The sequence below is a fragment of the Hoplias malabaricus genome, chromosome 17 (assembly GCF_029633855.1).
Source record: "Hoplias malabaricus isolate fHopMal1 chromosome 17, fHopMal1.hap1, whole genome shotgun sequence".
Taxonomy (NCBI): Eukaryota; Metazoa; Chordata; class Actinopteri; order Characiformes; family Erythrinidae; genus Hoplias; species Hoplias malabaricus.
In genome coordinates this window covers 28610784-28638445 of record NC_089816.1, presented here as the reverse complement: position 1 = coordinate 28638445, position 27662 = coordinate 28610784, and the positions used below count along the sequence as shown (strand labels likewise).

The following is a 27662-nucleotide window of genomic DNA, read 5'->3' as shown; positions in this document are numbered from 1 at the left end:
ACTCACTTAGAGTCTTGGCATGAGAAGCCATGTTACTGATGAATTCCAGTGTGCGCCAAGCTTCTGATATACCACTTTGTCACACATGGGTCACATGGGTGACTTGTAAGCTCAGGACCCACTGCGACCCTGAACTGGATAAGCGGTTACAGATAACGAATGAATGAATGAAGCTAGGTTCGTAGTGGCACGGCATTGGAACAATTATTTCTGTTGAGCCGCCTTGGTGGTCATACACACTTCACATAACCACAGATATATAAGTAACTAGAGTTTCTGATTTTGAGACTTGGCTCCTCTCAAGGTTTCGTCCTCATGTTCTGTGGGAGTTTTTCTTGCTTCTGTTGTCTCTGGAGAAATCACTTATGCTAGTACTTGGAATTATTTAAAGTTGCTTTTTGACAATTCTAGTTATTAAAAAAAGTGCTCTAAAACATTTAACAGAAAACATTATAGAGTAATGAGGATTCACATTTTGTAGTGCTATTTATTATTTCTAGCAGCGTATTACATGTGTTTTATATTGATTTTAAATATTTGGTAAATACCTTACACAAAGTCTTAATACAAAGTAACAGTGTTTATTGGCAGATACCATTTTTTAAAAAGAGGAAACAAGTCAAGCCCAGTATTAGTAAAACTTTTAAACATTTTGAGTTTTTTTCCATGGTTGCAGACCATATCCAAAGCTCTAGTGTTACGGAATGTATACGATCCAGTGCGCATGTTCCCAAAAGCCGATGGCGATGCTGTGAGAGCTGGATATTCCCCTCAGATCCTACTACACACAACAGTGCGTGTGGGAGCAAACGGGCTTTCGGAGGTGGATTAAACGTTCAAGATAAAAAAAAACCAGACTCCTTTTCTTCCCAGCGGGTCACATGCGAGCTCCACTGTGCCTCGCATGTCCTCTCCACTCCAGCTTTATCGCGGTAGGCATGTTTTTTTCGGTTTTTGTTAAGACGTTGTTGGCTTCTTATACTAGATAATGTTCCGTTCCACCTTAAATGGCGCAGCGGATACATTCTGGCGCCCATGTAACTGCTGCGTTAAGGTGGAACGGGAAATTAGAATGAGAAGCTGGTGCATTCGAAGCCAACTGTGTGTCTGTGGAGAAGTAAAGAGATACCACAATGTAAAGCTACACCATTGAAGGGGAAATGGAAAACTAGGATAGCTAGAGTTTTGTTAGTATTTTTCTTAATATTAAAACATTATTTCTGGGGGTGTACACGGTTATTTCTCCGTTTCTTTTCTACACGCTCTCCTTCTCATTACTGGCCTACGCCCTGCTTGCCTGAACTGGCCGTTTTCCCTCAAATTAAACGCTACGGAATTATTCAAAACCCCGTATTTTTGTCCGTACACCGGGCTGCTTCTTGGGGTTTTAGTGGTTAACTGAGCAAAAGGGCGCCTCGAATGTAGCCTTGCACGAGTTCGCCAAGGCTACGCTGTAACGTTACACTACACTTTATAATGCGTAGAGCGTTGAATGTTTTTTTTCTTCTGTAGCCCGCTATACTAAATCTGAACCGGAGGACGTGGCACCACTGATGGAGGCGATGTTCCTTCGTATTTTCTCTGATGGAAGACATTAATTGCCACGTACTCGTGATAACAGCCTTGGATGTCCTTCGAGAAGGGAGGAGTGATTGACATCTCTGGAGAGAATAAAGTTGGGAAGACTGCTTGAATTTACTTTATCTGGTGGCCACATGTTCGGACTTCATGGGTTTACTTTGAGTGTTTGCTTTTATAGGTCATGTCTTGAAATAGATAGTGTTCAGAGGTAAGAAAATGAGCTACGACCATTTTAGGAGCTCAAAAATCACTCAACAGACTTGAGAAGACGACTGGTCAGATATTGGCTGCTCTTTATTTTTACAGCATCACGTCCATGGCTTGGTTGTAATGGTAAGCTCCTGTGTGCTGTTTAAAAAATGTTGAATATAGCAAGGTTTTGAAATATACCAGTTTGGGGTATAATATAGAACACTTCTTCATCACTGTAACAAACTACTCTGAGTAGTTTTATGGCACTGATCATTCTTGTATGAGTAAAGCCGACTTCCAAAAATCCAGATAAAAAATTAAAAAATCATCTGTAATGCTTAACTTTCATCGTAGATGTAAGTCTGTGTGAGGCACTTGCTTTTTGAGGAGAGAATGTGTGTGTGTGTGAGAGAGAGAGAGGGAGATTTATCAAACACAGAATCACTTACATACACATGGTTTTTTTTTGTTTGTTTAGAAAGGGCCCAAAGTACTTGCAAATTTCTGCAGCTCTCAGGTGTTGGCCTCCAAAGCAGTGCTATTGTATGTTAGCCATGTCAGATAATACCATAGTTTTGGGCTTGATGACGGTTTTATCATAGATGAAAGAGAATGGGTGAGAGGGAGTGGTCACAGGAAAATGAGATTCACTGTTTCAGCATCTTTTGTCCTGGAAGGGTTCAGTTTCCTCTGTGCTCCACACCCTGTGTCACCCTTCCAAAGGTTGGCCTGGTGCAGGATGCCCCAAGGGCATTTTTACACTCTGCGCACACTCATTTTCTGCCACCCTGCTTCTTTCCTGTGGCTTTTTTGGTGTCAGGGCCACACCATAATTTGAGATACACTGATCCAAAGTGCTGAAATGGTAGCAGCAGCTAAACTGACCTTAGTAAACAGATCATATAACATGGGTGTGATATTATCTACATCCGATACGGTGTCTTAATAGATTACCTTTTTAACTTCTACCAAAGGACTTGGATGGTTCAAACATTTGCACCATCCTAAAATAGAAATTTGACCACTGGTCATCTCAAGTGTAGTATTTTGACTCTAATTTAGTTATTGGCCCTTACAGATTCCCGCAACCCTGCCGACCTACTGACTCGATGTAACCTATTTTATTGGAGTTTTCAAAGGTGGAAAACCAGTAGGAGAGTCAGTGGCTACGGCTTTAATATATACTGGATTTGCTACTATGAATATAATCGACTAATATCAGGATTTAGAAACAAGTTGTAATAATACATCCTTGGTCATAACGCAACATTTCTCAGGTACGGTAAACTGGAATAGCAGGTGCTGTACCTTTGACCCATAGCACTTCCTGTTGGTGGAGTGCTCTGTTGTTGAGCAGTTGTGGAGGGGTCTGGCTTGGTCCCAGCCCAACGAGCGGGGTTGGGGCGTGCCCCACACGGGAGCAGCTGTTGAGTGGTGGAGAGTGGAAGGAGCCAGCAGCCGCGGATGTCAAAGAGTCATTGTGTGGCACAGGGGCCCTTGGCTAAGGGGTGCCTGGCACTGCCGGAGGCTCTTCACCCACAATCACCCAGCAGACTCTTGCCTCTTGTAGTCCCTTATTACAGAGAGATAAAGAGAGAAATGCAGAAAGAAAGAAAGAGAGAAAATCAGATGAGCAGTGAATATTCTTTAAGAACTTTGCATAACCCAACATTTAGTTACTCTTATGATTTAAGAGTACATAAATAAAAACCCAGCAAGTAATAAGAGGGGGATGCTTTCATTACAATATATTGTCTTACAAAGACAAAAAAAAAAAAAAAACAAAGAACCAAACTGATTTTTATTTCAATTTTTAAACGGATGGATGTTCAAATGCTTAGCTAAAAGAATTATCGTTTGTCATTCATTCCCTTTTTTGTAATGTGTCACAAGAGTTTTACTGGTGTTTCTTTCTCCCAAAAATGGAATACCATTTGTCTTCAAGTGTGTGTGTGTGTATTTTTATATTGACCATCATATGAAATAATAATTGACCACATGCTGGACCCAGTTTAATTAATCCACAATCAAAAAAACTGTACATGAGTGCCTCTAAGGCCAAAAGTGTGCCTTTGGAGTGTGTGTACATTGTAAGGTAAATATTTACAGCGCACTCCAGTTGCATATAGAAAATTGTAGCCAGATTTAGGTTTGATTAGACCTACTTCATGTTATATTTTAGAAAACAAGTTTCTTAACAAGCTATTGCACACTGGAAAGACATGGTTATATATCTTGATGGGTCAAGATAGACAATACTCATCTGTAAGGTTTTCTGTCACTGATTTTGAGACCGCAGTCTTGTGTGACATCTTGTTGGCCTATACCTTTTTAGATGGGGGAAGTGTGTGTGGTCTGAAGAGCTATAGTTTCAGCACCTATCTCAGGCACAGGTTGTTCTGTGCCTTGTTCAGTCATTGAGCTTGGTTTTGTGTCATGTCGCATGCGTTACTCGTGTTTCCTGTTTACAGCCTAGACTACATTTGTGCAGAGGAGTCTGGGGTTATTGACTCCAGATGGGAAACAAGCATGAAATGTGTGTGTGTGTGAGAGAGAGAGAGAGAGAATCACAACACCATCATCATCACTGTAATCCATCAACACATTTTGTGGTAGAGGACCACAATGAGAACTTTGACTTTCCCAGAAGATGTACTGGGACTGCATAGAGGTCAGATATATTCAGATATGAAAGTTAACTTTGTTTTTCTCAGTCAGTAACCGTTATTTTGGGGTCAGTCACATTTTTCAATATGACATAATTTAGGGAGACACTTTCAGTTCAGAAATTGTGAATTTGTAATCCGTTTTTGTTAAAACCTCAGATATGTGCAGGTTAGAGGATCCAGTCATCACTAATGAAGATTTTTTTGGGTAAAATGAAAAGAATATTATTATTATTGACTTGCTGTGGGTCATACAATAAGGAATTAAATAGTACTTCAAAATTTAGAAATGTGTTGGATTTGGTAGATATATGGACTGTGTCATTTTTACTTATTAATGTCACAGGCTCTAAATGACACTCTTCCTTGATGGTCTCTGTGCATGAGGATTTTAATTCTTTTAAATGCCAAATCAGCATAATGATGAAGACCTGAAGAAAACCTTTGTTAAATCACTAGGATCCTCTCACTAAGAATGAGTTAATTTTATAATTCTACACCAACACATTCATAAACATCAGATTCATTCTTTCTGAGAAAGGGTCCACAGCACAAGCAATATAACAAGGACTGCCTTTGAGCAAGGCATTTAATAAAAATAATGTTAGTATTTAACAAAGAGTGATATTTAATTTTTCTTCTGCGTTGTTCTGCATAATGTTCACTGTTAAACCAGTGGTTTGCAAAGTATGTGTAGGTGGGAAGCAACAAGGCATGTCATTTATAATAATTCCACAGTAAAAGTGATTTGTACATTCACTTTTGAATGTATTACAATGTTTAAAATAAATTCCAGTGGAGTTTGGAAGCAAAAGATGTCTGTGTGTGTTGGTGTGGAGAGTTTGGAAATTATTCTCATCTACTAAATAGTTTTGCACAACAAGCATTTATTCCGACATTGATGTTTTGGTCGTTTTGCTTCAGCGGACTGTTTTAAGAGTCTTACACTTTCATTGTAGCTGAATAATTGCAATAGGTTAAGAATTATGCTGCATATACATTTTTTTGTTATTGTCCCACAGGAGTTGCTGTCAATGAAAGCTCTCTTCAACTATGATGACCGATCAGCACCTCCCACTTCTGGAGGCCACACCTATGCTGACTGAGGTGCCTCTCCTCCCTCAAATGATTAATGGAGACAGCGTGCATCAGGTAAGTGGCTTGTCCCAGTCTATTACAGATTCTTGCTTAGAAAAGAGACCAGGTAAGACCATTTTAATGAAACTAATGTATTTTGGCCATGTTTCATCATCAAGAATAGTATTGTCAACATTAATAGGTAAAGCACAGTATAGATCAGGGGTCTTTAAACTACAGCGCGTGGAACATACATGGCAGGCTGTTTTTGCTCGACCGGCCCCTTTAACTGCAGCAGCAAAGCATGTGGTCTGGCCAAGGGCATAGCTTTGGGTAGAGGCTTGTCTACATGTCTCTATACCCGTCCAGTGACTACTGAATTGTCCCTCACAATCATTTTGGGTGAAAATTACTATACAACGCTCCATCATTGTCTAGTCAATTTATTTTGTATAAACAGTTAAGATTTCTTTAGAGTCCCGCCTCCCGAGCCCACACTGCAAACAGGATCAGCTTTGCAATTTCTCCCTGACGTGTGAGAGGCTGCAGCTGTAAGGAGACTAAACGCTGTAAACATGTGGCTGCGTGAGAGACACTATTCACCTTGCGTCTCGTGTTGATTAAGGGGCAGTGCCACCATCTACAATTCTATACAGCTCTTTTGGAGATTCAATATATGTACTTTTCAGCAGAAAGTTTTCCCAGTGTGCTCTAAGGCTGGTCCCGAGTATTTGGCTATTCAGATGGATCAATGCGGCAATAAAGGCAACCCTCCACTCCACATGTATTCAGCCATGTCGACATAAAAATCTTGAACGAAGCCTAAAACTGCCTAACATGCTACAGCAGCCTACTTACAACAACGCATGGCAAAGCTAAACCTCAAATTAGAACACCTCCACGAAGGTCTGGTTTATTCGTATACACTATGTGCTCTTAGGGGTTCCGTGTATGCACAAGTTAGCAAACAACACACTTACAACGAAGTTAGGCGGCACCACAGTTCATTTTGTTAGCTTTGTGCCTGACATTAGATGAAAGTTGATGTGTTTTTTTTTCTCCCCCATTGTTGGAGCATGAAATCTTTTGTCTATTTTCCCCAAAATAAGCTGAAACCTGGACTCATCTGATGAGAGAACCCCTTGCGACCCATCTCAGATGATGTCTGGCGCAGAAAGCTCAGCAGCATTTCTGTGCAAAATTGATGTATAGCTTCCTCTCTACATAATACAATGTTGGGTTGATGTTCTTGATGCAGTTACAGACTGTGTTAAGTGACAATGAGTTTCCAAAGTGCTCCTGAGCCCATATGGCTATATCCATCATGGAAGCATGACAGTTTCTCAAACAATACCGCTTGAGGGATCAATGGTCTTGAGCATTTAGCAACAGTTTCCACCCTTGGCTTTTATGCACCAACATTTCCCCTCACTCCCTGAATCTTTCCATAATATTATGAACTCTACATGGTGAAAGACAAAATATTTGCCATCCTGCATTGTAAAATGTTCTGTTTGGATTGGTTGACAAGTCTCTGTCAAATTTTGGCATAAACTGATGAGCAACAACCTGCTGAGACTCTGGTAAATGCTTCTTAAGCCACTTGTATTCATATATGTAATACTTCAATATGCAACAATATCTTTTATCTAAATGGATATTAGACTTTTTTGTCATGAAGAAATCTGAGTAGTTCATTTTACCCCTGTAGTTCATTCTTTCAGGCTAATTTTAACATTTTAATCATTAACTGTTGCAGTCTATTAAGTATTGGAATGGCAATGGTTGAGTCATTCTGTCATTGGGTAAAATCATGCCTGGTAGAACTGTAGAAAGATGTGTCTGCAGGCACACAGTAGGGGTATGGGGCAGTGTGACTTTTGGTTTTTAGGTGAGGGTTCAGGCCCCTTGAGAGGGATGAACGCACGGGCAGAACTCTTCGAAGCACAGCTCTGGGTTTTGGGGTTAGCCAAGCTTGGAGAAGAAGAGAGAAGCGTCTGCATTCCTGACAGCCACGCTCTGCCAGCAACATTTCCAGTAAGAGGAGGCGAAACGGGGGCGGAGGGGGAAGGGGGCTGAAAGTGTACACATCCGGAACCCAGTCCTGATAGTCTCTGTTGATGGGAGGGCGTCTCAGTGTGTGTGTGTGGGTGGGTGGGTGGCGGGACGGGGGGAGGCGGGGATGATAGAGTGGGTGGGACATGTATGCTGTTCCCAGCCTGTGTGTTTTTCACATAGTCATGCATATCACTATGGGAAAGTGAAGTGCTAAAGACATAAGAATATTTGACAGTTCTTATTTTATTTATTTATTTGTACAATGGGACTTCAGGAATTTATTGCTTGGAGAACAGTTATCGTACTTGTATGAAATAAGTCATTTAGCTTTATAGACAGGTTCCTTACTCTAAAAATATTTTTGCTTTTTTTTATGTATCTTTCTAGTTTGATAAAAGGGATCATTTCTAGCTTATTCCATAATTCATTTCTGTATTATTCAAGAAACCATCAAGAAAAGCTTTTGAAAAAACATATACAAAGTACAGGTCCTAAGCAAAACTTCCTTAACCAACAGGCAACCACATAAAAGTGCTACTTTCATGAAGGTATTGAAACCTATAGTCACTGTATGCTGTTACACAACATAATTGATTAATTATAGTATTGAATTAATTATATATTGTTTTTATTTTTTTTTATTTACTATATGTAATGTAGTATAAGAGTTTATTCCAGTCAGTTTGGACTGTTTGGAAATCCTTGCTCTTATGCAAAAAGAAGTTGGCCAAATTCTTTAATTCGTTCATTCATGTCTCCCCTTGAAGAAAAAAGGCAAATTCCAACCCTTTTTCCCCATTGATTGGCTGCAAGATCAAAGCCTGGTGGGCACTCAAAAGGCCACACAAAGAGCAAGAATGAGAGCTCAAGTTAGGACTTTTGAGCAACTTTATCTCCTTGAGAGCGCATGTCAAATTACCCTTGAGCAGTCCAGGTCACTGCGTCCCACTGTGGAGTCCATTGCTCATGACAGGGGGGAGATTGCTATCAACCCTCTGCCACCTTTTTATCCATCAGACTCTGTACTTTTCCACTAAGTACCCCAACCCCCCAACAAACCCACCACCCAACACATTCCGTCCCACTGTAGAGCTTTGCCTTAGGAAAATAAGAGTGAAACAAGGACACGGCTTGATAAAATTATCAGAAAGCTTCTAGTTTTTCCCATATTTAGAAGCAGCCATTTTGTGGTTTTAATTTTGTCTGAACTTACATATTTTGCAGATGCTTAAGTGTAAACTTTCTGCATGAATTGAAGAGGTTTAACAAATAAATATTGAGTTAACAAGTTAGGAATTACAGAATTTTCATAGTTGATCGTTTTCCCATGCTCAATTGTCAGATAAGGTGTGTACTTTGACAGATTTATGGATAAATGGTTTAGAGTTGAATGCAAGTGGTTAAATTGACCAGCAGGTTGTGTCAAAATGGAGACAGCTATTAGGGATAAGTCAAGGAAAAATTTTGACATGGCATGATTGTAGTTGTCAAAGTCTACAGTTAAGAATTGTCTTCGTGAATCTCGAGTACAAGTGTTTTACCTTAACATGCAAACAACTGGTAACACTCAAGAACAGAAAGCCAGGTTAGTCTTTGATAGTAAACATCTAGAAAAGCCTGCCCAATTCTGGACAAAATAGTCTTTGAACAGATGTAACCAAGATAAACTTGTGCTAGAATGATAGGATGAGAGCAGAACTGAGAAGAAAAAGAAGGGCTCGTGATTTGAAGTGTATCATATCTTCTGTCAGACATGGTGGCAGCAATGTAATGGCAGCAATGATTTGTATGGCTTCTAAAGGAACTAGGTGAATAGTTACTGCACATAGGAACGGCAAGTTTGGTTCTTAAATGTATAGAGCTATACTACCTGCTCAGATTCAGTCAAATGGACTACTATTTAATGAAAGGGTATGTCATTTGATCTCAACCAAGAGAAAGCTACCAATGGACAAAAGCTAACTATGCAAGCATTAGAAGCACATGTTTGCCTGTGGCTTTTTGTATCTATTTGTTTATTATTTATTCTATTTTTCACCCATTCATTTTTTTGTCATTTCTCAAATCAAAGCATTGAAAGGAAAGCGCATATAATCATTATTTTCTTTATACCACACTATGAAAAAGAATTTTTTTCAGTGTGGCAGGAAAACAGTGGGGTCTACATTACTACCTGGAATACTACAGTTCTACTCCCTGTTTTACTATTTTCTTCTCACATGCACTACTAAGTTCTGCTTCAGTGGCATAATAGACTGAGAGTGATAAACTGAGGGCTGTCATTCTGAATACTACATATACCACACCAGTTTATGTCGTACTATAGATAAATATGATGTTTTATTTCATATAATCATTGCTGAATGTTTAATATCACACATTTTTGTCCCAGGTACTAGAGTGCTACCAATATTTAAGAAAAAATGCATTGTAGTAATCAAAATTTAATTTACACATATTAGATATACTAATATTTAGGTTAACAGCAAAATTGTCGGCTGCTTCTTGCTAAAAGACTAATATGTAAATGGCAGAAAAACTCCAAAATGTATTATCTCTAATTGATACCTTCAGCAATGGTAAAAATGCAAACTTGCCCAGGCTGATTACATATCATTTCTTTGTTTCTTTGTTGTTCTATCTATCTATCTATCTAGCTAAGTATCTGTCTGCCTGTGTATTTGTTTATTTAGAGCTTGCAGACTGTTACTTTAAGGCCATTCGAGGTTACTCTTGCTGCTTCTACCTCATTGCCCTTGATATATGACTCAGTCCAGACAGTGACCAAACTTCCCAGCCCTCATGCATTTTACCATAATCTGTCACTGTTTCTAGCTATGACCAGTGGAGGTGTCAGCCAGGGCTGGTCAATTTTATGAGTCTTGCCAGTGTTGGGACATTTTGGGAGAGATTTATTTGACGTCAAAGAGGTCTGTAATGTTTGGATGCCAAACCAGTGGTATGATTTATCTGTACGTCCATTTACGTTACAAGCTGGCCCAAATCCAGAGCCTACTACCAGTATGTGCAGTTGCATTTTAAACGGTGAGTGATTTTATGCACGTGTGTTTGTGTGATGACCAGTCGACTTTGCATTTTACTCACTCTCGTAGATGTTGGAGAACTCAAAATATTTACCCTGCACCTTTGAAACTGCTTCCTCAGCCTAAACACATAGTGGGAATGTTTTCTTTTGTTCTGCTGTGGATGAGATGGTTGAATTTTGTTCAGCGATTGGTCAAACTAATAAGGCCCCTCCTATGTGAACATTTCTCAGCTGTTAGGAATGCAGTGTCCCTTTGGTACTTAGCACTTAAGTCACAGCTTTGTTTTCTTGGATCATATTCACAGATATGTCATTAGAATGTACTCCAGTAGATAATGGTCATTCTTTTTAAGATTATGACGTCTGTATTTATTTTCTTTTTCTTCACACGGAAATTGTGTATCGTCACCACAATACACAGTCTATAGTCTATTCCGGTGGGATTTGTTTTACGTGAGGAGCTGGGGTAATATAATTTTACCACAGGATATCAGTCATGTTTATGGTGGATTGGCACTGGATAAGAACTTTTGGTGAAAATAACGATTGGAGTAGATGCTTAATCGCTGTCACACACTGTGGATCATACACAGCGGGCTACTAGAATATGTGGACTGTCACTACTGTTCTGAGAACATCCCACACGCCAAAAATATCCAGCCCACAATGACCTTATCTTCTAGTCCTTCAAAATAGATAATGGATGAAAAGGTGGCAAAAAAATTTACTAATCCTTCATGCAGTTATTATAATTGATATCATAAATCATTCATTTATTGTCTGTAACCACAATTTAATAATGTACTGTTAGGTTGGCAGGATATAATAGAATGGTCCAATACTAGTATAGCATTTAAAAATATATATATCAAGCAATATAAATGAGGCACTGATATACTATAGATTCCTAATTTTCTCCTACTTTTTTCCTCTTTTCCCTCCTCCTTTCCTCTATCCTCATTTCCTTGCCCCGCCTCTGGCTCCAGTTCCCAGTGATGGCAATGGCTTTGGGGGCTGGTTGGTGCATACCATGCATACCTCTGCCCCTCTTCCACCGTCTGTATCCTGCATTCTTCACATACTACCCCCCTTCTTCCCCCATTCTTTCATTGCGCTCACTGTCTTTCTCTCTCACCCCCTTTCTCTCTCCTGCGCTATTTTTCCCCTCATGCACCATAGTGGCAGTAGGCATTTGTGAATGTGTGCATATTTGTGCATAATCAATTTGAAGAAGAAAAAAACAGTTATCAAATTAAGTGTGTAAAAAAACAGGAAGTCATTCATATTATACAATGTAACTTTGTACCATACTGATGCACGACTTTCGCTGGGTCTTACAGTGTCAAGTGTAGGTAAAAGTGTGTGTGTGTGTGTGTGTGTGTGTGGAGGGAACGAGTGCATCAGGGCTGGTGTACATTTCCCATGAAGGCGTAGTGTTTGTTAAACGTAGCTGGAGCACTGTGCATACACTCTGCAGGCTGGGTGAAACAAACACTCCCTCTTTGAGAGTGTGACTGCGTGTTTGCACAGAGCTGGATCTCGCCTCAACTGGGACTATTTCCCCCACAACCTGGTGAGAGACAGGCATTGGGCACAGTCTTTGACTCTGTTCAGCTGCAGGAATTGAATACAGGGTTTGGAACTGTGATTTCGTTATGTCTTAATCAGTGGCTTTTAAAGAAAAAGCGTAATATTTTAACCTTAAATTACAGTTTAAAAATGTTTGTGATGTCTCACTGATCTGTAATGGAGAGAATAGAGCCTCTGTCTATGCTACTGAATTTTACTGAACAAAATCCTAATGGAAGAATATGCACATCAGAGATGGCATGAAAAATGTTTGTAGAACCATTACGGCTCTCTTGACAAATTTAAATTTAAAAGATGCATGGTGTCTGGGAATAGAGTATTCATGGAATATATCTGTAATTTTACACTTTGTTCCTGTCCATGTGCATGGTGTTATGGCATATTGTGCAGTCAGGCTGCTAACTTGAATGGTTATGTTTGTTTGTGTCCTATCTAGATGATCTTGGTGCAGGTGAATCCAGGAGAAACATTCACTATTCGTACAGAAGATGGCCACTATCAGTGTATTACAGGTAAACACACACATCATAAATACATACTTCATCAAGACCTTTCAGTGAACTTTAACAGACATTGTTACATGTTGTACTTGAACAGGTCCAGCACAAGTGCCCATGGTCTCTCCTAATGGCACCATGCCTCCCATTTTTGTTCCTCCAGGTTACGTTTCTCAGGTATTCATTCTTATTGTTTACCAAATTATGAATTTAATTTTTCATTTGCCTCAAAAGTTATTAAATGTTGTAATTTAGAATTTCTAGCACAGAGAAACATGTATATTTAAGTTGTTTCACGGAGAGGGTTTTTGAAGTTATTTATACTTTGAAAATATCACAGATGTTTTTACGTAACAATCACATTATGGATAAACAGTAGCCTGTGCCTGTGGTATATTTCCTTCTGTTAAATGAAATGTGGCTATATGATTAATTGTTATATAAATGCATGTATCTTGTCTTAAGTATGGTTCATTCATTTTTTTGTGCCCCCTATAGGTGGTGGAGGAGAATGGCATGCGAAAAGTTCTGGTTTTGCCCCATGCTGTGGAGTTTCATCCTTCCCTCCCACCAGTCCCCCCACATCTTCCCATCTACACCCCGCCACACCCGGCCATGCTACACCACCCACACCTCTTCCCCACTGAGCTCCCTCACTACATCCACCCGTTGCCTGCACTCCCCATCTACACTGAGCAGGGTGAGTGAGAGCACTAAAGCTCTGCTAATGTGCACAAGTTGCTATAAAAAACAAGTCAGGGCTTGGCTCAAGACTTTGCTAGACATTTAATACCAAATTCTTGTTAAAAAGAGAGTGATATAGCACTTTAAGTTTGCATGTGTTTGTGTGTTTGTGTTTGCGGGAACTCAGACATGATGTGTCACAGCATGTCTGTGCCTATCCATGATGAACGCTCAGTGAAAATGCAGGAGCAGCTGCAACGAAGGCTAAAGAGTGGCCACCTGGGCACTGCCAATGGTGTGCCACCTCCTCACAGCCCCCCTGGACCTTTTATAAAAGGCGGCCAGACTGTCATGCACAACGGAAATGGAAAGAGCCGGACAAGCTCAACTGCCTCTCCTACACCCCCCCGACTCAAACACTCTGGCCGGACCAGAGCCTCCCCTCCATCCAGCTATGACGTTAAAGGTGAGTTTTCCAGTTTCATTTCCTGGTAAGATGTATGTGAAATGTTGCAGAGGCTAATGTAGCCCAGAAAAAAGCTACAATATTACAATTTTAAGGAATTTGTTTAGGTCCAATTGATTTGAATAAGTTAAGATGTTTCTCTGTACTTCAGAATTCATCTTACAGTTGTTGTTTTTAGTTATATCTTTTAGGTTAGTTTTCTTTGGATCAGGAGGAGATCCTTTTTGCTTCTTCGCTGTATCTCTGTTTCATTGCTAAGACTTGCAAATGTTTCCAGAATTTTGTAGTTGTTCCCAAACTTTATGCTAAACTTTCATGGTCCGTAATCCTGAAGGTTTGGCATAAACGTTCTGTTGTATTTTCATACATGTTCTTCTTTTTTTAACAGCTGATGATGTTAAAGGAAAATTTTCTTTGATTGACTACTGTGGTCATTTCTGCCAAATTGTTAATCATGGCTGTATTCCTGAAAGTCTCAGTTTTTCTGTTTTGCATTAAATTAAAGTGTCTTGATGTTTCCTCCATTAATAGCTTGTATTATTGACATTTTTGGTTTAAAAATCATATGGTCTTTGGTCTCGAACAACAGCAGTAAAAGCAATATGTTGATGTTACTCCTATCGGGTAGCTGAGGATTCATAGCAAAAATTTCCAAGGTGGGCAAAAATAACTCTTAAGCTTATTACTCATGCGTATGCCTGACACCAGTCACCCTCATCACCCTCTTAAAGAGCCTGGAGGCCTTGCATGACTGATTACATATCCCTGTGTGAATTAGGTCAGAACGTCCGCAGTAGCACCTACACGATTATAATATTTGAAACCACGGCCATTAACACAAATGGACATTCATCGCATTGATTGGATTAAATGATGCACAACTGAATTTGAAATGTAATGCAAAGCTGGGCAATACTTCACAACTGGAGCAAAACCTAGTAAAGCTAAAAAATAGCCACATCCCCAAACAAAATCTAAATGAAGAATTTGCCACTTTATTGACTTCTTCAGGTAAGTATCTCCAAGTAATCCAATTTAAGAAAACTATTAAAAAAAAAGTATAAAATGTGCTCCTTTAAAACACATTTTTTTTTATTCTGCTTTGTTATGTCTTATTCTTTCATTGCACATGAAATACTGTGTTTACATTAAGCTGGGACTTTTATTTGCGGTCTCTGAGTTTCATGACATCATCAGTGTTTACTATGGAAATTATATTTTTGTTATTACAGTTAGAATAAAGTTCCTGGAAATACTTGTACCAAATTCCAGGTACAATTATCAGTTCAACAGTGAATGTTACCCAACCCTGCCCTTAGGATTTATTTTCGCTTATTTTTATTTATATATATTATTGTAACATTTGGCTACCAACTAACTGAGCTTCTAAATTGTGTTAATGTAAAATGCATGGATGTAAGTATAAAATGTTTGCAATCTCAATATAGCTCACCATTTCAACTGAAGCTGACATCATGCACTTTCTTGTGTTATTTCAGATTAAATGTACTGGTACAAAGAGTAAAAAAAAAATAAAAAATAAAAAAAACACCAATCATAATCATACAATTACACTATTTGAAGAGGTTATTAATTTTTAACTTTGTTGTTTATGAGCTTTCAATGATTAATGCTATATACACTGTAGATCATAAACAATTCTGTATATTTAAATAAACATTTCAATAAAAGTAAATGAAACTGCATGTAAAATATACACATCCTTACTGTGTGTTCTTGAGCCAGTTCATACACATTTATAATGAGCTTTTCAGTAAATACTTAAATGTATTTCCATACCAGTCACAGGCCTGCTCTTGGCTTATTAAGCAAGTGTGTGCTGACATTTTATGTGGTTGTTATCTCTGTAGACCCGGAGGAGGAAGTGCGACGTGTGCAGGAGCTGCTGTCTACCGTCTGTAAACCAGCTGTGAGTGTTTTTAGACCTACACCCATGACATTCCTGTAAGATTTATCCAGATCGTGTTTCATTATTTCCTTTAACTTTTTTCTCTCTTTTTCCTTTCTCTAACTATCAGGTGGGCAGTGTCACATCCCGTTCAGCTGTTCTCTCTTGGCGTCCCCCACTTCGTTTACCTTCAGACATGGACACACACTCAAACACACACACACACACTGCCCTGCTGCTTAACTACGAGCTGGCCTTGTCCCAGAGTGGCACTGAGGGAGATTTCAAACTTGTGTACCAGTGAGCAACAACTTTTCTCTCTTTTACACATGCACATACGAAAGGAATAAGGAAGAATCTTCTTAACTTTGAATGAGAGTTTTTGAAACACAACTTCTTTGGGGGGGATTCAGGGACATTTTCTCTCTATGTAGCACATTTTTACACAGCACAGAAAGATCTGGTAAAAGGTTTTGTTCCAACAGCAGAAAAATCAGTCTCACATAAACTTGAAATGTCACAGATAAACCAGTATTTAAAAGTTTAGATTCTGTGTTTTCCTTTATTTTATTTCAACTCATCTTGTAGGTTACCAGAGTATGTCCCTATTTTCTTGATAATGTACAAACTGTTTTATCAGAAATAATTTTAAGAGTTTAATTTCACTACAGCCACAGTGTTGTAAACTTCATACCCTGTAATTTTATTCTCCAGTGATGTTAATGAAGTATTATGTAAGAATGTTGTGTAATGTAAAATCTTCTTCCAGAGGGAAAGACACTACATATACAGTAGGAGACCTCAGGCCTGCTACACACTATTATGCTAGGTAAGACACATAGATACACAATTTACTTGTCAATCCATAAATCTGGTTGTAAATGCAACAAACTCTGCACGTAATGTACTCTCTTTTTTTTTTTATGTAACACTCTCTTTTTTTGTGTGTGGAAGGGTATGTGTGGCGTGTAGCTCTGTGAAGGGAGCCCCCTCAGAGACTGCAGCTTTTACCACACAGTGCAGTGCTCCGGACACTCCTGCAGCGCCCCGGCTCATCCAACGCACTAAGACCTCCATATGCCTTCAGTGGAGGGTAAGATTTGTGTGTTTTTCAGGTTTTGTTTCTTCCAGTTTAGAAGGACCAGATAAAGAATGTAATATATGCATTATTGTAATGAAATTTGTCAGTGATTCTTCAGTGAATGATAAATGTAGTACCTAATTTTTCAGTGGTTTTTGGTCAGTTAAGTAGTCAAAAGCAGCCCTGCTTCTTTTACTAGTTCTGTAGTGCCGTTACAAAAAATCTTATAATATTGTGTATAATTACTTGTTGATTTCAGTCACCCAGTGACAATGGCTCCAAAATCACTGGATTTTGCCTGGAATATCATGAGGTAAGCGTCTGTAGAATGAAAGATTAACATGCTTGCCCAACATAATTCTTGCATGCATCTTTATGAAAGTGTGTTTTGTCAGCAGGGAAAACAAAGTGCATTTAAGGAGGTTTACAGTGGCCTTGCCAAGCAGTACAAAGTCATGAGACTCACGCCTTCAACAAAATATGCCTTCAGACTTGCTGCTAAAAACGATGTAGGAATGAGGTATGTGTCAATTGGTCCAGTTAAATGTAGATTTCCCCCAGATTATCTACTGTGCTACATGATTTTGAATGGCTCAGAAACTTTTGTCCATATTTGTATTTCCTCTCTCCAGTGCCTTCAGTGCTGTTCTGAGCTGCTGCACGGCTGACTGTTCTGCTTCTCCTCTGACACCACCGGCTCCCCCACAACTCACAGAAGCTGGAGTCACATGGCTAGCTCTGGAGTGGACTGCCCCCTGTGGGTCAGCCAGCCGAGATACACTTACATACATTCTGGAGATGGAGGAGAAGGGATCGGTTAGTAAGCAGAACATTTATAATAAATTTAAATTTTGTAATAAGTTTTTACTTTTTTTATGGAAGGTACTGTGTATTTCTGTGTTGTTGTTTTTTTTAAATATGATGTTTGTACTTGTAGAAATGCCAGATACAATATTATGTTCATGAATCTTCTAATGAATTTTACATATTTACCATACACTTATATGCAGATTACCAATATTGTATTTATAAAACATCTCTAAACCAATAAACTCTTACAGATTAACACTGTTTTTCATATTTGCAATGCAGTATTTGACCCTGGCCTTTTGTGTGTTGCCCTCAAAAGCCAACAATTCTGTGCATGTACCCAGTGTTATCCTGGGATATAGATTTATTTCTGTGGCAGCAGCTCAGAGCTAATTAAATACAGATGTTTGAGACTCTGCATCTGTTTCTGAGTCTGTATTTTTTTAAGGACCACAGACAACAATTCCAGCTTTACACAACCACATTCAGAGGAAAATAAGTAACACTAGCATTGAGACATTTTTTAAGCAGACTGCAAGAGTAGTGGTTAGGCATGTAATTATGTCATTTGTAGAATATATAAAACTGATTGTGAGTTAATAGAATGTGTTTTTTCTGCTGAACAGGACTGTGGCTTCCAACAGAAGTATAGAGGAGAGGAGCTGTCATGTACAGTGAAGGAGCTCACAAGATTCACCTCCTACCGGTTCAGGGTGAGTTGATTGATCATTATTGTTTTTTGGTGTTTGTTTGGAGGGTTCTTCCACTTAGTGCCATTCTCATCTTTATTCAGGTTTTGGTGGCTGACGTGGACTGCACCAGCCAGCCTAGTGCTGTGGTGGAGTTCAAGACTAAACCAGACCAACCTGGAAACCCATGCAAGCTGTCCTTACAAAGACCTGCAGAGCCACACAGCCTACATGTTATCTGGGGTAAGATGGATCTTCCTCATTTTTACAAATTAAAGACATAGTAATAATGTATATTTTAGAATAAATGTTAGATGAGCGTGTATAAATAAATATGTCCACCTGCTTCTCTGCCTACTTTCTTATATCCATTCTCCACAACACAGCAGGTTTGATTTGGGTAGTGGATCATTTTTAATGCTACAGTGACACTGTGTTAGTGTGTATATTGCTGATACGAGTGGATCAGACACATCAGTGCTACTAAAATTTTTTTTTAAAGCCCTTAGTGTCGGATTAGTCCACCAACCATAGATATTCTGCCAACAGCATCCTGTATGCACTAATGAAGGACTAGAGGACAATTAACACAAACTGTGCACCAACAGGTACGCTACTGTCTCTGAGTTTACATCTACAATGTGGACCAATGAGGTAGGTGTGTCTAACAAAGGACAATGAGTGGACACAAAGTTTAAAAACTCTCACAGCACTGCTGTATCTGATTCACTCAGATGAGCTGAAAAAATGGAGAATGGGTGTAGATATAAGGAAGGTGTGGTTATTAATTGCTTCTTTTATTGCTTCTGTTTCAGAGGCTCCAGAGGATGATGGGGGCTCATCAGTCACTCAATACATACTGGAACTTAGTCACTGTGGTAAGAGTGAATCAAACCTTTTAGACTGAAATGTTATTTTCCATCCTAAATGCTGAACGTGTAGATGGACCTTGTTTTTAATTTATGTATGCCCAGGAGGCCAGTGGGATGTTGCATACAGAGGGCCTCTCAGAGAGCATGTTTGTGAAGGCTTGCAGGAAGGAACATGCTACAAACTCAGAGTCTATTGCCAGAGTTTGGGAGGACAGAGTCAGGTAAAGGCTGAAAGGGAATTCAAATGTAATATTTTTGAGCTGAGCTGAGTAATGTGGCACAGGAACGTTTGTTTTCTCCTTGGTTGAAAATAATCTTTTTTTTTTTCCCCCTCTTTCAGTTATCAGAGATCCTCTCAGTTGAGACAAAATCTCTACCTCCTGGACCTTGCAGAGCATTACGTCCTGCTGGGGAATCTACACCTTCAGAGATTCCATTGTGCTGGGGTGAGAAACGTTTATTCAGCTCAAGATGTTATATAGTTGAAACCCAATGTTTTATTTATGTTGTAAGACATTAGTGTATTGAATTTTGAATCACTTTACTGCACTGGAAAGAAAAGCCTCCAACTTTTCAATTTTCTGTACTTACCCTATTCACTCTCAGAATATACCAAAAAATTTAGCATGCCCTACTGAAACTTTTATTGGCACAGTTAACACTGGACAACCTCTGTGTGCATCTAGATCCTCCAGCCAGTGATGGTGGGGGTCCAGTTTCCCAGTACAGTGTGGAGATGACTCAGTCAGCAGAGGAATGTCAACAGCAAGTGTTCTGTGGCTCTGACGTCTGTTGTACTGTCGGCCAGCTGCTGCCTGGCAGAACCTACCTCTTCTGGGTTAAGGCCTTCAATCCAGCAGGGGTATGTTCAAACTGACCTGATTAAAACTTCCCTCCTAATAGTTGATGGAATGGCAAAAATGGGCTCATAATCCGCTACGCAATGTCTAAAATTATACAGACTACACCAATGATCAAATTCAGCTTTTCTAAGATAAGATATACCCATTGTTAACATGGATATTTGTAATTGTGCACACATTGTTTGGACAGTGGGGGAGACGTTTTTTTTTAAACATGTGTCCAAAGCAGATATACACATGACTTTTACACCAGTCGTTTTTATTAAATCCAGTCCATTCTAATCCAGTTATGTCTGTTTAGAAGTATGGGCCAAAGTCTCACTTAAACACCAAACTCTTTGTGTATGAAATATCTTGTAGCTGTATTTGCAAACAAAGGCTTCAGTAATATTTCCTAAATCATTTCACTTAGTTCCACATAACATTTTTCAGGATGGGAAATCTACAGTTCTATTAATTTAATATCAATGTTATAGAGTTCACGTCAGTAGCTAAGGGTATTTATGGAATCTCACTAGATTTTTAACACATGGAGTATTAGTGATAGAGCAACTTAAAATATATTTTGGGTTGGAGTGTTGTTTCTTAACCTGTTAATTGATTGATCATCAATTAATGTCTGACTTTATTAATGCTCTCAAACTAAATGCAGTTGGTTCTTCAAATACAAGTTTTGTATTTAGTAAAGAATTTCACATATGTAGCTACATCCTTGTTTTTCTTAAAAACATTGGTTAAGCTTCAGACATGTAATGTATTTTAAGCTATTACTCATTATTACATCTAGAATTTAGTAATGTTGTATAGGGCTATTGGTTTGTATAGGTTTGAATAGCTCTGTATTTTCTTGCATAGTGGGGTCCTCTGTCAGAAATGTGCCAAGCTTCCACAGCACCAGGACCTCCAGAGCAATGCAGTGCGCCAGAGCTCACGCTAAGGACGCCTTCCAGTGTACTAGCATCCTGGATGGTGAGCAGGATTAACAGATTTTGATTTAATAATATGCATAATAAAAAAGTCGATTTTACATTTGTTTGAATAATTTTATTTTTATTTGCTTCCCACAGACCCCAGTGTGCAATGGGTCAGAGGTATGTGAGTTTAGGCTGGAGTGGGGGCTTGAAGAGGATGCTTTAGAGTTGCTATACTTTGGCTCTGCAACTCAGTATGAAGTGAGTGATTTGCAGCCAGCTACAGAGTACCACTGCAGAGTACAGGTAGGTGTATCATGTTAAATGGGCCAATGTGTTTATGCTGGCCAGGGGAATTCTTGATAAGTTTATACATTTCAAATATGGAGAGTAATGACCTGTTGTGTCTTGTCATGTTGCCCTCTCTAAATAGGCAGTTAATGTTGTTGGGGCTGGCCTCTTCAGCGATGTTGCCACAGTAACCACACCAGCCTCAGTCCCAGCAATTGTGGAGCAGGTTGAGGAGATGAGGGAAGAGCTTTTGAATGAGGTCATGACTCGCAGCAGTCCTACCACTCTGGCCCTGCGATGGAAGGAACCTCACTGCCACGGAGCCGAGATTTCCACTTATAATATTGACATTGGAGAGGAGCTCCCTCTGTCTGTCGCAAGGACCTGTTATCACATACTGGAAAATCTTCAGCCAGACACAATATACAGGTATGAGCAGACAGCAAACTTGTTTAGCCATACATCATTTATTAATCATAATAATAATAATAATGATAATGTTACACATTTCTGTGCATCAGAATACGTGTACAGGCAGTGAACAGCATTGGCGCTGGTCCTTTTAGCTCAGTGCTAAAGCTCAGGACACGAGCCCTGCCTCCCGAGCCCCCAACCCTGGAATGTGTAGCGGCAGGCCCTCAGAGCCTGAAGCTTAAGTGGGGAGAAGGTCCCAGCAGACCCCAGAACACACGGGGGACATATTACTGTTTGCACATGCAGGTCGGCGCAGACAGGTACAGAAATAGCTAATGCTTTCTTTGCTATCCACAAAAGTATTATTAATTGAAGTACATAGTCAGAAAACATATTTTAAGTTTCCCTGGCATTTAGGTTCCCAGGCAAACACAAATAATGTAGTAAACTTAAATACAATTTATACAGTAGATGCTGTTCTGATGTGGTCGTTTAACCATTTCAAAATCTATACATATACCCTGTATACATGCTGTAAAATGTGTATGTCAATAGACTGTAATTTTTCACGATATTCTACACTATTTTATATCGTCGCTGTCCAATTAAAACATATCGACATTTTTCTCGATTTTTGTTTTGTTTATCACAACATTTGAACACAGCATCTGTCATTCACGTTGTGTGAAAATTTCATAATGAATGAACCAGTAGAAATATTCCAAAAGTAAAATCTTGTTGCATTCACTTACATTGCAAGTTATGTAAACTTATAATTTTAGCATTTGGACAGTGACGTTGCACGTTTTTATCTTTGCTTATACACTTGTTTATCTTTGTACAATGCTACTATTTGCATTTCTGGTAGATTCTAAATGCATTGTGTTTATTTATCTACATGTGGCAGGCCAGTGTTATTTGTAATTATAAAGTAGTACTTTTACCCGTACTTATCAATCCTTTATTGATCAGTTATTAATAGGCATTGAAAAAGATCTTGCATTACTAATCAACCACAAGAGTAGCTTTTCTGAATATGTTCCTGTGTTGCAGGTCGGTTTGTGTCTATAGTGGCCCATGCCATACCTTCAAAGTGCAGCGATTGTGTGAGGCCACTGAGTACCAGTTTCAAATTCAAGCTCATAGCAACGCAGGCATGGGACCCCTGTCCCCGGCCTACAGCTTCAGTACCACCCGCTCTCCTCCACCACAGCTCAAAGGTAAGTTTTGTACCCTTAGCATATTTGATCTTAGCTCATTTGTTAGGTGCTCTTATGCTCACTGTAATTATTACTTAATGTTATGTCCCTTTGATAGCCCCAAAGGTTGAACTCATTGAGTGGAATAAGTATTCTGTCACATGGGAGGCACTTCAGCCAATGAGAGGAGACCCGATTGTGTACACACTGCAGCTGCTGAGGGGGCGTGAAGTGGAGCAGGTGAAGGAAGAGTGTTAGAATGCTAAAGTATTATTATTATTCATTATTTCGTTACATCCTGTGAACAAAATTTTATAATCATTGTCTTTTTAATATTTCTAGCTGTACAAGGGTCCAGCATCCTCCTATACATGGCAGAACCCAACAGCCGGTGCTGTGTATAGGCTCAGAGTCTCTGCTGGTCGTCGTGTTCAGGATGGTAGTGAATTGTGGGGTCAGTGCAGCCTTTGCACCAGTCTGCCTGCAGTGGAGCCCCCAAGAGAACAAAGGATCTCCAAAAGCCAGGACCTTCAGCCCAGGAGAAGCTGGCCACTTACTGACGAGCCCTTTGCCACCATCTTGCTCCTTGGCTTCGTTGTACTGGCCGTCCTCTTTGCAGTGCTCATCCAGTACTTCTTCATTGAGAGGCAGTGAGGGAGGAGGCAAAGGAAAGAGGGAGCGGTGTGTCAGAGTAGAGCAGGCCTCGTAGCACATTAGCCTCTTTTCCACTTTGGGAGACAAGAAATTTTGAGCACAGAGTGACCGAAAATTACAATGAATTACCACATAGATACAGTTTGGCATAGAATGATGATAAGACATATGGCATGGTCAACTAAACACGTTAATCGAAGCAGAACTGTTCAGATCTGATGTGATAATGCTGTAGTTCATTTATTCATTGGCTGAAAATTTGTCGCTTACCAAATTTTAAAACGGTAAAAAAAAGTCTAATTTCCAGACAGCTTTTTTGAATCAGGAGCAATGACAATATCCGTATTTTATACATGGAATACCAATAATGGCCCACTGTTAAAATCACCTGATTTAGCAGCACAAAAGGAAACTGGATTTGGTATTGTTTTTACCCATTTGACCCTACAGTAGAAAAGAGGCTAGTCACACTGACTAGCACAGATACATGATCTATCCGCAAAGGCCAACAGAAAATACTGAGTTTAATTCTAATTTCTATTATTGCATGGAAGAAAGAGATCATTTATATTTGATGCCAGTAGGTACTTTTTTCAATACGTTTTCTGTCATGACCCGTGTAAACTGTGACAAATGGAACTTAAGTATGCTGCCTTATGTGCTTGTAGAAGGTTACTGTATATGGTTGAGGCCAGATTATATATTCTTATGAATACAGAACATTTATAATGAAGCATCTAGACAAGGCCAAGCACTCAGTGCTTTGCTGACCTTGGCTGTTATTTGGTACAGAGTAGTGTTTTCAGAGTGTTCAAGGCCCTTCTTCCTTGTTTGGCTGTCATGGGACACATCTAGGATACTCTTGAGAACAGTTGTGTTACTGAGTTTTTGTTCCTTGCTAGAAAGTAAGTCTTGGGGACTGAATATATACTGCCTAAAAAGGTGAGACTGTTGCTTATTTAACTGGCAGTATTTCTGTTTTTATCACTTTCAAAAGGGAGACAGTGCCAAAGTTTTCATAGATATAAAAAAAAGAGCACGCTCGTAAACGACTGTAGCTCATCTTACTCATCTGCAGATGAGAAAAAAATGTTCACATTTTTATGACTGTTCTATAACATCATAACTGCAACATGAATAATATTCCATTTATCTCAGACATTGGGAGAGCTAGATTTTTTGTTCTGCTATCACCAGTGTGTGCTTATACAATAGAGTATACATACATTCTAGCTATGTTCATGTACATACAGATATGGCAGTATTTGGTAGATAGCCTATATGGATATGCATTTGTTATAAATGTCTCTCTATTTAGCTCAAACTGAGCATCATAGTCCCTTTCTGGTTTTAGAAAACCTTTTGATCAAGAGTTTTATTTTATGACTTGCTTTTAACACTTTATATTCATAGTGAATTCTCATTATTGTTCGCCCTTCATCCTACACTACTGATTTGATGGCACACACCTCAGCCTTTACCAATGAAACCTACCACTCTTTGTGATTGCTTGCAGCATAGAATTTCAAGCAATTTGACATGCTCTGATAAAGGCTTGACTGTGCCCTGCCTCCATGCCGATTAGCAGTGTGAAACTCTGGTCCAGATTAGCCAAATGTCTGCTAGATTATGGCATTGTTTTTTTTTTTTTTTTTTTTTTTTAAAAGTTCACACATGTTTCAGCAGTCAGTTACTAAGTTTAGTTGGAGCAGGGAGAATATCAAACTGTGCTGATGTCTTTCACTAAGTTTCCAATCCCTGATGTACATACTTGCTTGGATGGTGCTTATCAGTACAGGGCTGCCAGATACTGCTCCTGAGAACAGTGTTTTCTCATAGACCCTTTAGGTGGGGGCACAAAAGCGATTTAATCCTTGGTGATACTTTGGTCTTGTACGTGGTTAGCCTAAACATGGTAGTTATTTGAGGTTTTTGCATCTTTAGTTTGCACTGGAGCTAAAATACTTGAATATTTGAAATAGCTAAATATATCAATGCAATCTAAGACTAGTTATAAAATGACTTAAACATGAGAGTTTGCATAAAGATAGCTACTGAAGTGTAAACCTGTTTTATTTTGATTTATATATATAATGCTTGTCATAAAATTAGAATATCATGAAAAAGCGGTCGAAAATGGATGGATGGATGAAAAAGTTGATTTATTTCAGTAATTTCATTCAAAAAGTGAAACTTGTATATTACACTCATTCATTACACACACTGGTATAGACTGGTAAGTGTTTATTTCTTTTAATTTGATGATTATAACTGACAACTATTGAAAACCCCAAATTCAATATCTCAGAAAATTAGAATATTACTTAAGGTCAATACAAAAAAAAGGGATTTGTAGAAATGCTGGCCAACTGAAAAGTATGAGCATGTACAGCACTCAATACTTAGTTGGGGCACCTTTTGCCTGAATTACTGCAGCAATGCCGTGTGGCACGGAGTCGATCAGTCTGTGGCACTGCTCAGGTGTTATGAGAGCCCAGGTTGCTCTGACAGTGGCCTTCAGGACTTCTGCACTGAACTGTTGGGTCTGGTGTATTGCATCTTCCTCTTCACATTACCCCATAGACTTTCTATGGGGTTAAGGGCAGGCGGGTTTGCTGGCCAATTAAGAACAGGGAGACCATGGTCCTTAGACCAGGTACTGGTAGCTTTGTCACTGTGTGCAGGTGCCAAGTCCTGTTGAAAAATGAAATCTGTGTCTCCATAAATTTGGTCAGTAGCAGGAATCATGAAGTGCTCTAAAACTTCCTGGTAGACGGTTGCTTTGACCTTGGACCTCAGAAAACACAATGGACCAACACCAGCGGATGACTTGGCACCACAAACCATCACTGACTGTGGAACTTTACACTGGACCTCTAGCAACATGGATTTTGTGCCTCTCCTCCTCTGCCTTTCCAAAGGAAATGCTAAATTTACTTTCATCAGAGAACATAACTTTGAACCACTCAGCAGCAGTCCAGTCTTTAGCCTAGACGAGATGCTTCTGACGCTGTCTCTTGTTCAAGAGTGGCTTGACACAAGGAATGCGACAGCTGTAACCCATGTCTTGCGTACGTCTGTGTGTGGGGTGGTTCTTGAAGCACTCGGCTTCAAGCACTCTAGCTGAAGCACTCCGACTGCAGTCCAGTCTTTATGAATCTACCCCATATTTTTGAATGGGTTTTGTTTCACAATCCTCTCCAGGGTGCAGTTATCTGTATTGCTTGTACACTTTTTTTCTACCACATCTTTTCCTTCCCTTCATCTCTCTATTAATGTGCTTGGTCACAGAGCTCTGTGAACAGCCTCTTTAGCAATGACCTTTTGTGTCGTGCCCTGCTTGTGTAATTTGTCAATGGTCGTCTTTTGGACAACTGTCAAGTCAGCAGTCTTCCCCATGATTGTGTAGCCTACAGAACTAGACTGAGAGACCATTTTAAAGGCCTTTGCATGTGTTTTGAGTTAATTATCTGATTAGTGTGTGGCACCAGGTGTCTTCAATATTGAACCTATTCTAATTTTCTGAGATACATAATTTGGGGTTTTCATTAGTTGTCAGTTGATATCATCAAATTAAAAGAAATAAACACTTGAATTATATCAGTCTGTGTGTAATGAATGAGTATAATATACACTTTTAACTTTTTGAATGGAATTACTGAAATAAATAAACTTTTTCATGATATTCTAATTTCATGACCAGCACCTGTATGTGTATGTTAGCTTTGTAGCTCTAGTGCAAAACTAAAGACAAACTTCAGTTACATTTATGGTAAAGTAAAAATAAATTTTTTGCTGAGCTATTGCTTTAAGCACTTTTCTATGTTCTAACCTTAAAATGTAATTAGTTTAATCTAAATATCATGTGTTTTACCTTGCTATTAGTGTTAATGTGATTTATAATACTGCAAATTTGTCATGAAATGTTACCATAAACAAATACCGGTTAGCTTCTCTGTAATTAGTAATGGTTATCTTTAATACTCAATTATTAACTTTTGCTCTTTTTCTGTAGCCAAAGAGGCGAAGTCAGCTTGAAACAAAATTCATGCAAATTGTTCTGTGATATACAACTTTCACTTTACAGAGTAACTATCCGTTGTACATTTTTA

The 27662-nt window shown here is 39.1% G+C and overlaps 1 protein-coding gene across 2 annotated transcripts; it reads left to right on the top strand.

Moving 5' to 3' along the window:
• The first annotated feature begins 768 nt into the window (after positions 1–768).
• Positions 769–27662, top strand: LOC136673560 (fibronectin type-III domain-containing protein 3A-like). 2 transcript variants are annotated; one of them, XM_066649102.1, is made up of 26 exons: positions 769–932; positions 5462–5591; positions 12647–12722; positions 12808–12884; positions 13206–13407; positions 13579–13857; positions 15729–15787; positions 15897–16066; positions 16536–16595; positions 16721–16859; positions 17107–17160; positions 17246–17367; positions 17480–17663; positions 18284–18370; positions 18451–18589; positions 19162–19224; positions 19321–19439; positions 19559–19664; positions 19905–20080; positions 20937–21050; positions 21149–21298; positions 21426–21712; positions 21805–22017; positions 22751–22917; positions 23015–23136; positions 23239–27662. In XM_066649102.1, exons 2-26 carry the CDS (start codon positions 5493–5495, stop codon positions 23548–23550), a joined length of 3576 nt encoding a protein of 1191 aa, XP_066505199.1. In that variant the 5' UTR covers positions 769–932; positions 5462–5492; the 3' UTR covers positions 23551–27662. The 2 variants fall into 2 exon arrangements, with proteins under 2 accessions (XP_066505199.1, XP_066505197.1); XM_066649100.1 differs by having other exon boundaries at positions 17243–17367.

Bases quoted from the DNA above. Each gene is read 5' to 3' on its own strand.
- LOC136673560 (XM_066649100.1), top strand. From the start codon at position 5,493: ATGATGACCGATCAGCACCTCCCACTTCTGGAGGCCACACCTATGCTG. The intron at 13,408-13,578 runs GTGAGTGAGAGC...GCGGGAACTCAG, and splicing joins CCCCATCTACACTGAGCAGG to ACATGATGTGTCACAGCATG. The intron at 22,018-22,750 runs GTACAGAAATAG...CCTGTGTTGCAG, and splicing joins ATGCAGGTCGGCGCAGACAG to GTCGGTTTGTGTCTATAGTG.